Here is a 10,324-nt window from a genome sequence, read left to right on the forward strand (position 1 = left end):
GTGCATTCTTCCACCCATGACTGTCTCAAATTACTCGGCAAAGGTAAATGAGCCTAGAAAAGAGGGGAAACAGTTGAAAAGGCCTTGAAAGATCTATATCATTTTTGCTGGATTTTTGAGACTTTCGAGATGCCATTTCACAAACTATAGGGTGGAAGTTCAAAGAAATCTTTGCTGGTAAGAGAAACAAGTAAAAAAAACCCAAAACTCAAACCTCAAAATCCCAAACAAGACGCAGCAGGGGAAAGAAAGGAAGAGGTAGTAGCAAAGGTTGAGGGTTTGGAGCAGTTACACCTCTATCTGCAAACTCTTTCTGAAAGTTGCTGACAGAGCTTTGGCATCCAATCATCTCCTAACTGCTGATTAACATAGCCCTGTTTTATATTTAACTCAGGCCAGAGCAGGAGGGGCTGGGGGTGGGGTTGCACTGCTTATAAGGGGAGCACGGCAGGCACAATGCTCTTCTGTGTCAGTCCCCTCTGTCTCCCTGCCCAGCTGCACTCCTTTTGATCATTCACATTTCCTCCAAATGCATGTTGTCTTTAATTAATTGAGTGTCTCGTGGAAAGCGAGGTGGGGGAGACAGGCAGAGAGCAGCTATAGCTACACAATTAAAATACAAACCAAGTCCGCTGAGTTTACTGAATGTAAGTGCTGAAGTGACTAATAAACTTTTTTACAGTTAATGTTTTGCTGTGAGAACAGACCCAAGAGCAGAGATGAAGGACATGGATTTTGAAGATGAGAAGTCCAAGAGGTACTGCATAAAGGCAAAGCATGTTGCTATCATCTGTGGCGTCGTGGTTGTGGTAGGTCTTGCCGTGGGGCTTGGCGTGGGATTGAGCCGACCAGAATCTTCAGGCGGAACAGACCAGCCAACAGACCCTCCTGTCCCAGAGGATTTGGGTCCCTGTCCTTCTAAAAATGATGAGACTGGAGACTGGAAACATTTTAGGCTACCCACTTACGTAAAGCCTATCCACTATGATCTGGAAATGAAGCCTGAAATGGAGACAGACATTTACACTGGAACAGTCAATATTTCTATTGTTTTGGAAAATTCTACCAGCAGCCTGTGGCTCCACCTGCGAGACACCAAGATTACAGAAATGCCCACACTCCGGAAATCCTCAGGACAGCAAATTGCTCTGAACGACTGCTTTGAGTACAATCTTCAAGAGTACATAGTGATGAAGGCAGAAGCAGAGCTCCCTGTCACTGATGAAAGTGATCCCTATATACTCACCCTGAAGTTTCAAGGCTGGCTGAATGGTTCCCTGGTTGGGTTTTATAGGACCACCTACACTGAGAATGGACAGACCAAGTAAAGCAGTTTTTTTTTATTTACTAAACTTTCTTCTGTATTTCTCCTTCTCAGGCCTGCTCTATTCCTGCTTCAGCTCCTCAGTCTTATCCCTCACCAACTTGCTGACATTTCTGGGCTGTTCTTTGATTTTCTCATTCCCCTAAGGAAGATGCTGTATTCAAAACCCTTTGGCTGTTGACAAGTGAATGTGGGCTGGAGACGTGAGGGTTATGTTTTGATTTTTCTGAAAAACTTCCAAACTCTGCTGGTAACTCACAGGTTAGCTTTGAGTTTTATGAATGGCACCCTCAAAGAGCTGGAGGGATCAAGGTCTATTTCTATCTCTGTTGTACAATAGATAGCATACAGCTTTACAGCTTTCACCACTCTTTCTTGTCACTCCCCAAGGCAACAGTTTCAGTGTAAAATGCTCCTGTGATAGTTTTTCTGACATCATGCCTCCTTAATGCTGTAAGCCTGAGGAATATCCAGACCCAGAATCACCCTGTCCCTACTGCAGATGGTTTATATTATGGGTAGGAAAAACCAAATTATGGAGGATATATTTGACTTGGGTTTTCTGTGCTCCAGCTCTTCCTTTTTAATATATCAATAATTATTGAAATATTACAAAACCTCTACCAGTTCATTTAACCAATTCCACTTCCCAGGTTTGCACTACTTCAAGGTGGAAACTTGAAAAAGCCATTGGCCACCACTCAGAGGCATTTCTTCACAGTTAATATATGGAGAGGACACTCAACCAGTTTCCAATATTTACTCATTCCAGTCTTTATGACTAGAAGATAAACTCAGCTAGACTTTTCCAAGGCCCTGTAGCAGGAACATGGAGACAAACACTGCTGTATTTTTACAGCACTTGTTTGCCCTAGGGACAGTGGTGTCATGAGTGAGAGTTGCAGCAGCTCCATTCAGCCACTGACAGACAATGCCAGGAGCAGCAGCAGTGACAGGCACCACCACCAGCAAATCCAAGAGGTAGAGGAGAAAAGAAGCATTGATTTTTCATACTTAAATATCGTTATCTGATCTGGGAATAACACACAGAGAACAGCTCAAACCCTAGCCAGTTCTTTCCTCCATCTACCACCTCAGTATTGCTCTGACTTGGAAGATGCTTTGGCTTTATACTTTGAGCACATGACATCCCCACAGCAGTTTTAAAGCGTAACCTCCTAGCATCTTGCTAAGTTGAGATGTGTTACTTCCTTTTTATTGGTGAAGGATATCTAGATATTAAACGAGTTGCCCCAGATCTGTCACCACATCAGACCAGCAGGACCAGGATGTGGATCTCCTGAATCACAAAGCAAGAGAGGCAAGTGCCCTTCTCTCAGATCCAGACAGTGTAGGAAGGCAAGGACCAAGCATTTGATGTCAGGAAGAAAGGAGAATTTCGTAAGCTAAAGAAGGCATAAACTGTGAACTCACTTTGAGAGCGTTCCTACTTATGGATTTGGATGCTGGAAGCTACAGTTGCAAGGATGATCCTAGCCAGCAGTTTGAAAACAATACAGAAAGAAACCTGAGCATGTGAGTTTGTTTGTTAGGCTTAAGGAGGAGTCTCATAAGAATGAGACAATGGTGATTTCTGAAATGTTTTTCATGTAGTTTAACTTTGGGCAGATTGTTTGTGGAGGTGGGAGAAGCAATGTATGTGATAGTGATAAGTACAGCTTTGTAACAAAAGCAACCACCAGTGCTATGCAGAGTGAGAGTAAGTGATAGGATTGGGTGAGGAAGGATAGCGAGGGAAGGGGTTTAATACTTATTAAAACAGCATTTTCCCCTAGCTTTCTATTCAAAACCAGTTCTGACTAGAAATAGCTTTTTTCTTTTGCCTTTGCCTGAGGTAGACACTACCCTTGGAAAACTTCAACTCAGCTAGTTCCTTTTTGTCATTTTGTAAGTAAATACAAATCAGTCCAGATACTATTAAAGACAAAGTGGTTGTTACAAAGAAAAGGTAAAAAGGAAAAGGTAAAAATGAAAGCCAGTGTGTAATTAACCTACAACCCATCCCTTCTGTGCAGTGTTAGAAGCAGTGGGACCTTCTGAGAGAATTAACACTGGAAAGTCAGCTCTCAGGGCTGAGCTGCTCCCCAGCTGTGTATCTGTGAAGGCAAAGGTTTGCCAAAGCATTGCTATGATGCCATTTGTTTACAAACTGGGCATATGTCCAGGCTCGGCTGTAGCTTAAATTGAAATCTCCCACTACATTTTGTGGGAAACAGGTAGACATGTGCGGAACATGCCTGCAAGTGTGGGATCCTCGGGAGGCTTAGGGAGAAGAATGCCTCTTCTGGGAATCCTGTTCAGACAGATCAATCTCTGTCAGGAAAAAGGTGCTTTTGGACATGCCCAGAAGCAAATTTTGAGATTCCTTGGGAACACAACTATTTAAATTGGCATGCGTGTGCCTGCGTGAGCAGGAAAGTAGAAACTCTGAGAATGCAGTTTTTAGACATAGACCTGCCTAGATCCTCTTTTTGTTGCCTGAATCCAGCTGTAAGCATTGAAGTCCTTTGGTAAAGCTATTCCTCTGACTGCGCATTCAAATTCCCCATTGGTGAAAGGAGAATAACAGTCCTTTCCCACTTTGCATGATGCAGTGAGCATAAATACATTACCGTTGTGTTATTTTCAGATATTAGGGAAAGGAACAAAACAAATTCTTGTCCAGTGTAATGTTAAGTTTGGGAGTTTTTTTAACTCATTAGTTTCCCTCCAGGAATGTGCTAAAACCTCCTTTTGCTTTCTTAATATTGCAGATAATACAAGCATATCACAGCAGCTGGTTTTTATTTTGCATTACTATTAGTGGCAAGGTATGGCCTTCCTTTTATAGGAATTCTCTCTGTCCTTCTTAAGGAAAAAAAAGGCTTATAAGAGTTACTCATTTGGACACACCTCTAGCAGGAAGACTTGAATTTAAGATTTTATTGATTAGTGAAAGACAAAGTATTCTTTAGCATACAGAAGTAACACTCCTGGATTTCTTCCTCAAGAAGAAAAACTTCTCAGAAGAAGCAATGAATCTGAATTTAAAAAAACTAGGAGAAAAATGCTTTAATTAGTTCAAAGGGAGTGATATTTGCAGTAACTCCCTGTGCTTTGGGAAAAAAAAAAAGCAGGGGAGTGGAGGAGGAATTCATCATAGTTCTAAATGCACCACTATTTTATTTTGGGAACAACAGCTGGATGCAGTTTCAGCCAGTTATTCATTACTTATTATTATGATATTTACAATTGTCACCGCTAGTTCACACTTAAAGGTCAGGACATCAACAGCAAGTAGAAGGGCATAAGCCATCAAGCAGTGGAGAAAATCTTATCTAAAAACTGCATTATACGGTTTGGGTTCTCATCATCTGCCCCACAGGAACAGTAGTGTTAAGGTCTTGCACTGCTAATCTCTGTCTGCCTCCACAAATATATGAGGATAGATGAATTATCACCTTATAAATCAACAGAGATATCTCAGTGTTATCACTATATAAGAACAAGATATAAATGTGTCAAAATATACAGCCAATTTTTTAAGCAATAGCTGTGAAGCATTGCCCTTGAGACTTGACGTTAACTTAATTGCGAAATAACTTTCAAATCCTACAAAAAGTAGAGAGTAACATCAAACATTTTACCAAGAAACTCTACTGAGCCTGAAGTTATGTTAGGGTGAATGTTCATTATGGTCTCTGCCCATGAATTTTTGAGTTACTACTGCAACAAATATGAGTGGTAAGAGCCCAGACATATTACATCCACCGGGCTTGTAAATGACCCTTGCTGCTACAAGTTCCTAATGGCCAGTTTAGTATTTAAACATCATAGGGAAATGCCAAGTGCAACAGAAACATTGAAAAATTGGTTGTCAAGGGAGCTTGTAGGATTGCTGCACTTCTGTAATTTATGACGTACACTTTTAATTACTTTTTGGGAAGAAAAACTACCTTAATAGAGTTGGAACAGCTGTAGAAGTGCTGTCAGAAAATGCTTGACATTCCAGATTAATTGAAGAAGCATCTGTGATCCCTTTCACCATCAATCACTGGATAATATGCTCTGTGAACCACTGTGTGGTTCATTAATGGGACAGCCTGATGTCACTGTGAGAAGCAAGCACGTGATATAAACGTCCACAACCTTCACCTTATTTTTTCATGTGGCCCCTATTGTCTAGCTCCTCCAGTTGTTTTTCCATAACTGAGATGACTTTCTAAACCCCTTTAACACAGCTAGCATATCATCAGTTCCGTACTGGGATGTTCACCTGAAGTTTCCATGCTTTCTCCAGCAGTTTCACTAATGGAGTCAGGAGACCATAGCAGCACCAGCTGAAAACTGTATGTAGTAACTGCAGAAAAGGAAACACATAAGCAGGATGAGATTTCAGGGGCATTTATGCAATTCCAAGATGTCTTCTCAGTAGACGTTCAAGACTCCAATACCAAGATATGCTCTAGTGGGCAAACAACACATGGAGTAACTTAAATAAACATCTCTATACCAGGACCTTAATTTCCTTTCACATGATACCAGCAGTAATTTATTTTAGACACATAAATCAGTGGGAAAGCTCATTAGGAATGTGAGCAAAATTTTTACCATCCATGAGTGCTCATGCCTACCTTATTGCCAGGCTCCTAAAAATATTTGACAATAAACAATTGGCTTTAGCTTTTGCTCTGAAACCTTGAGGATGTTGATGACAGACTGACATACACGTGTTACACATGCCTATACAATGCCAGCTTGTGCATTTCTGATGTCACCTACTTTTATGAATGGACAAGTACATGCAAATATTTGTAGTTGACTTTAGTTCACAAAATTGCTAGAAAATTATGCTTAGAAATTGCAGATACTATTTAAAAGGTATATAATGAAGGTTTGTCAATGTGTTGTTTGTTTAAGGAGCATTGCAGCTACTGATCATGAGCCAACAGATGCACGGAAATCATTTCCTTGCTTTGACGAGCCCAACAAAAAGGCAACTTACAACATATCTATCATCCATCAAGATGAGTACCAAGCACTTTCAAACATGCGAGTACAGGTACGTATTTCCCAACTCTGTTGCCTAAGTGGAATGGTTCTGTAAAGCCATTGAAAAGGTAGCATGGATCACAAGGTCCCTGCGCTTTTATGGACTCTACTACCCAAACTCTGTAAAGCTAATAGTTAATAAATTCCATAAAACAGGACTGGTTAGTTGATTAGGATTCTTAGTGGTCCACCAGCACACAACATGGCAATACAGGGTCAAATTCAAAGTAGAAATGAAATGTGTCTTCTGTTTTTAGCTAGCTGGCCCTCTATTCAGATATTCTAGGTGAGCATCCCTTACTAACCTGGTAATGGCAGATTCTTCAGTCAGACCAGGTGGACTATGAGAAGGAATACTGTGAAAGACAGCTCCTTCCCATATTGAAAATCTAAAATAGTAACTGAAACTACATAATGGTCCAAAGCAGAAGTCTGCTGATCAATATCTAATGGCAAAGGATCCTGCTAGCAAGAAAGTCTAGGATTACTATTTTTGATAATACAGAATCTGAAACTCCATCTGTCAGCTCATGGGTGTGGACACTCATCAGACGACTGTGACTGTAATTTCCTAAATAATCTATTTTTGGACCTGGTGGATTGAATTCCAACTTTTGTATGAAATTCAATGGCATCAGTTATCTACCTCTGAGCCCTCTAGAAGAAGATTGAATGGCTTTCAGCTGAGAGAGTTTCTAATGAATAGTTTAATTGAATGTGTAGTCCAATATATAATTTCTAATGAATATGTTCTGAAGTGGGAAATAAACTGCCAAGTTTTAAAAATAAATAAATAAATAAATAAATGAATAGAACTTCCAGCCTCCAAGCTGTTGACATTTGCATCTTCCCAATCACTCCCTCACCCAGAAAACAAAAGTCTGCTTTTACTTTGTGCGGGTTTACCTAAAGATTATACCAAACTTTAACTATCCCCTAGCAATACATCTGAGACAACTATTACAAATCTGCCTTCCAGACCTTTTGTAAGTTTAAAGTTCTGTCTTACTATTATTAAAAATATTTCTGTGATACCTAAAAGCGTACCAGGCACTTTGATGAACAACACATGCAAGGAGAGTGTTTCCTGTACCTTTCCTCCCAGACCTCACATAAGTGAGGGTACCTGCAAAGAGGGTGAGAGGGAGAGACTACGTGTTATCAACATTTAGTGGGATTGGAGATTTACTTTATGCCTTTACACATAGACCTTGCCTCTTGTGTGGATATACAAAAATAAGCTTTAAAAGGGCTAGATACCACATGTTAATTTGCTAAAATTCAAGCACAGGCAGGTAAATGTAGATTATGCGGGGTTCATACTCAGGTTTGACTAACAGATGATATGAGGGCACTTTTTCATCTGGTTTGTTCACAAGGTTAGTAGCTCTGTTCTTAGCAGTGAAAAATCTTTGGGTAATCATTTCAATGGATGGAAATGTAATAGCTTGTAAATGCAAAGCACATTCTGTGTTGCACGTACTAAAGTAATTTTGGTGGTGGGGAGCTTTACAATCAACATGGCAAAATCAGCTCAGCAAAATCAGAAACTTGTTCATTTAATTTGCATTTTTCACTGATTTTTTTTTAACTTTTTTTTCCACAGAAGTTTTGAGTTTGTTAAAAGAAAAAAAAAAGATATCAAAATAGAGTCAAAATGAGTCAAATAATGGGAAAATAGATTGTAAATATCTCTTTAAAAAGGGGTTTATGAATATATCTGTGAAAAGGGTTTTTTTGCTCATGGAATCTTATTGCCTGCCACATTCACTACCTATGCTCTATTTATACTGTATTTGTAACAAACAAATCTCATGAAGTATTGTATCTCTAGTAGAAGGTTAATGTCTCTTATATGCCATTTGCTTTTATCTTATTTAAGTTACTTATCCAGTCAGAAGCACAAAATATTATTAGACTGGCAACAGCAGATAATGAATATCAGAAATAAATATTTAGAGGATGAATGACATACAGCAGGTTGCAGGTTTGGTCATGTAGTTCTCTTGAGAGTTAAGGGAATTTGGGAAAGTCAGGAGTGATTTTTAACTTAAAAAATAAAAACTATGACCAGTACTAAACCTTATGTACATTTAAACAACTCATCAATTAGCAGCGCTACTTTTTATCTGAATTAGTTTAGGGCAGATTCATTAGACTGGTCTCTATCCTAAGGACCACCTCTACAATCCCTAAGTCCTACAGGATGCATATATTTAAGAGAGGAGAGAATCCAGTCTCTTCTCTGCTTTGTCCAATGTGATGGTATTTTATGCAACTATTTCAAGAACAAAATACACCAGCATACACTGGAAAACTCCTGTTGGCAAAATTCCTGTGTTTGTGAATGATTTCAAACCCTTGATGAAAATTAGAACCAGGTAAACTTATATGGTGCAGAAAAGCAAAGTCTCTTTTCATGTACTGCAGAAAAAGCATTTTGTCTGTTCTCACGCCATCAGCAATGGGATGCCAGAAGAGGTGAACCTGGAGAGGTGATTTTTGATTCCTGTGTAGTTTCAGCCTTCATAGAAATACTGTACACTCTCCTGCACGTATTTGCAATTCAAAAAAATCACATTAATTATTTTTCCATTTCTGCAGCAAACTGAAAACCTGGGCGGTGGCTGGACTCGAACAGTTTTTGAGAAGTCAGTTCCCATGAGCACTTACTTGGTATGCTTTGCAGTGCACCAGTTTCGGTATATAGAGAGAATATCCAAAAGTGGAATACCTGTAAGTCCTGTTGCTTTCTAAACATTGTTCAGATGACATATGTACCGTGATTTGCATTGTTTTTAAAAATGAAACATCTCTTTTTATAATACAAACAGAAACATATTTTTCCCTTTCCTACAGTCTACCTTATGCATCCTATTTTATCAGATTAGGCGTTCACAGTGGTCTCTCTGACTTTGACTACATACAGTTTTTTGCAGTCCTTCCCTGTCTCTGATTTTGGTGAGATCCCAGCCAGACCTCCTATACCAGCACACAAGTGAGGAAAGAGCACTATTTCTCTAACCTCCTCCCTGATTTGAAGCCCAGAGTCTGAGGGATTGTACAAGTCCAGGGATACAAGAGATTCACAGGCCGTGGATACAAATACTTCACAGTTTTCTGTGGGTTAAAAGGTGTGTGTCTGTGGACACTTTACAAATAAGTATAGAATTGAATAGTGCCTGAGTAAACTTCTGGATATCAGGTGGGTGCCCTAATGAAGTGTGTATGTCTGAATATGAATCCTTAAAATTAAAATAATTCCTTTATTTAGATGTAACGGGCAGTCCAATCCAGTTCTCACTTAGATTCAAATCTCCTGAAGGTGCAGCTGTTCAAGCATAAGGAAACCACAAGGCGTTAACGTTGAGTCACAACCTGAAAACCCAAATACAAGTTGCCTCTCAATATAAACTTCTCATTTAGCCTAAATCTAGTCTGAGATGCTCAACCTGCTGTTAATTATTTACTGGATAATATCTTTTTTGTCTGAGGTAGAGGATGATCCCAGGGCTGTATGGTTTTGCTGCTTCCCTTTCCTTTCCCTTTAGGGAAGACATGGTCTTGCAGTTCATCGGAGCTGCCAGCGCTTTCCTCCTCTTCTGGAGGCAGTGACCCCAATGGGAAGGGAATTTGGAGCAAAGCCCCAGCCAGACCATGTTCCCCTAGCAAGTAACCTCTTCCTGAGTTTCTCTACCCAAAAAAAGTTTGGCAAATCCTTCCCTGTTTCAGGCTGCTCACTGATGTGAAAATCTGCCTTGTCCAAAGTGCTGATGAAGCACTTAGCAAAAGTGATGAAGTCTTAGCAAAAAGTTGCTGGCATAGCGCTGTGCTGAGGCCTCCTTCCTCCATGCCCTTGTTAGCATCATGCTGGACACTTAGATTTCTTGACAAACAACTACAGCTAAATTACTTAGCCAAGCAAATGGAGCCTGGTTTGAGATAGCA

The 10,324-nt window shown here is 39.8% G+C and overlaps 1 protein-coding gene across 1 annotated transcript; it reads left to right on the forward strand.

The window, feature by feature from the left end:
- Positions 1-478: 478 nt before the first annotated feature.
- Positions 479-9,112, forward strand: LOC104270850 (glutamyl aminopeptidase-like; the record flags this gene model as incomplete). Its single annotated transcript, XM_009865330.1, has 3 exons — positions 479-1,324; positions 6,245-6,386; positions 8,981-9,112. Coding segments are annotated over exons 1-3 (879 nt in total), but the record flags the coding sequence as incomplete, so codon positions are not given.
- Between the last annotated feature and the right edge of the window lie 1,212 nt (positions 9,113-10,324).

The sequence above is a fragment of the Apaloderma vittatum genome, unplaced genomic scaffold (genome assembly GCF_000703405.1).
Source record: "Apaloderma vittatum isolate BGI_N311 unplaced genomic scaffold, ASM70340v1 scaffold11072, whole genome shotgun sequence".
Taxonomy (NCBI): domain Eukaryota; kingdom Metazoa; phylum Chordata; class Aves; order Trogoniformes; family Trogonidae; genus Apaloderma; species Apaloderma vittatum.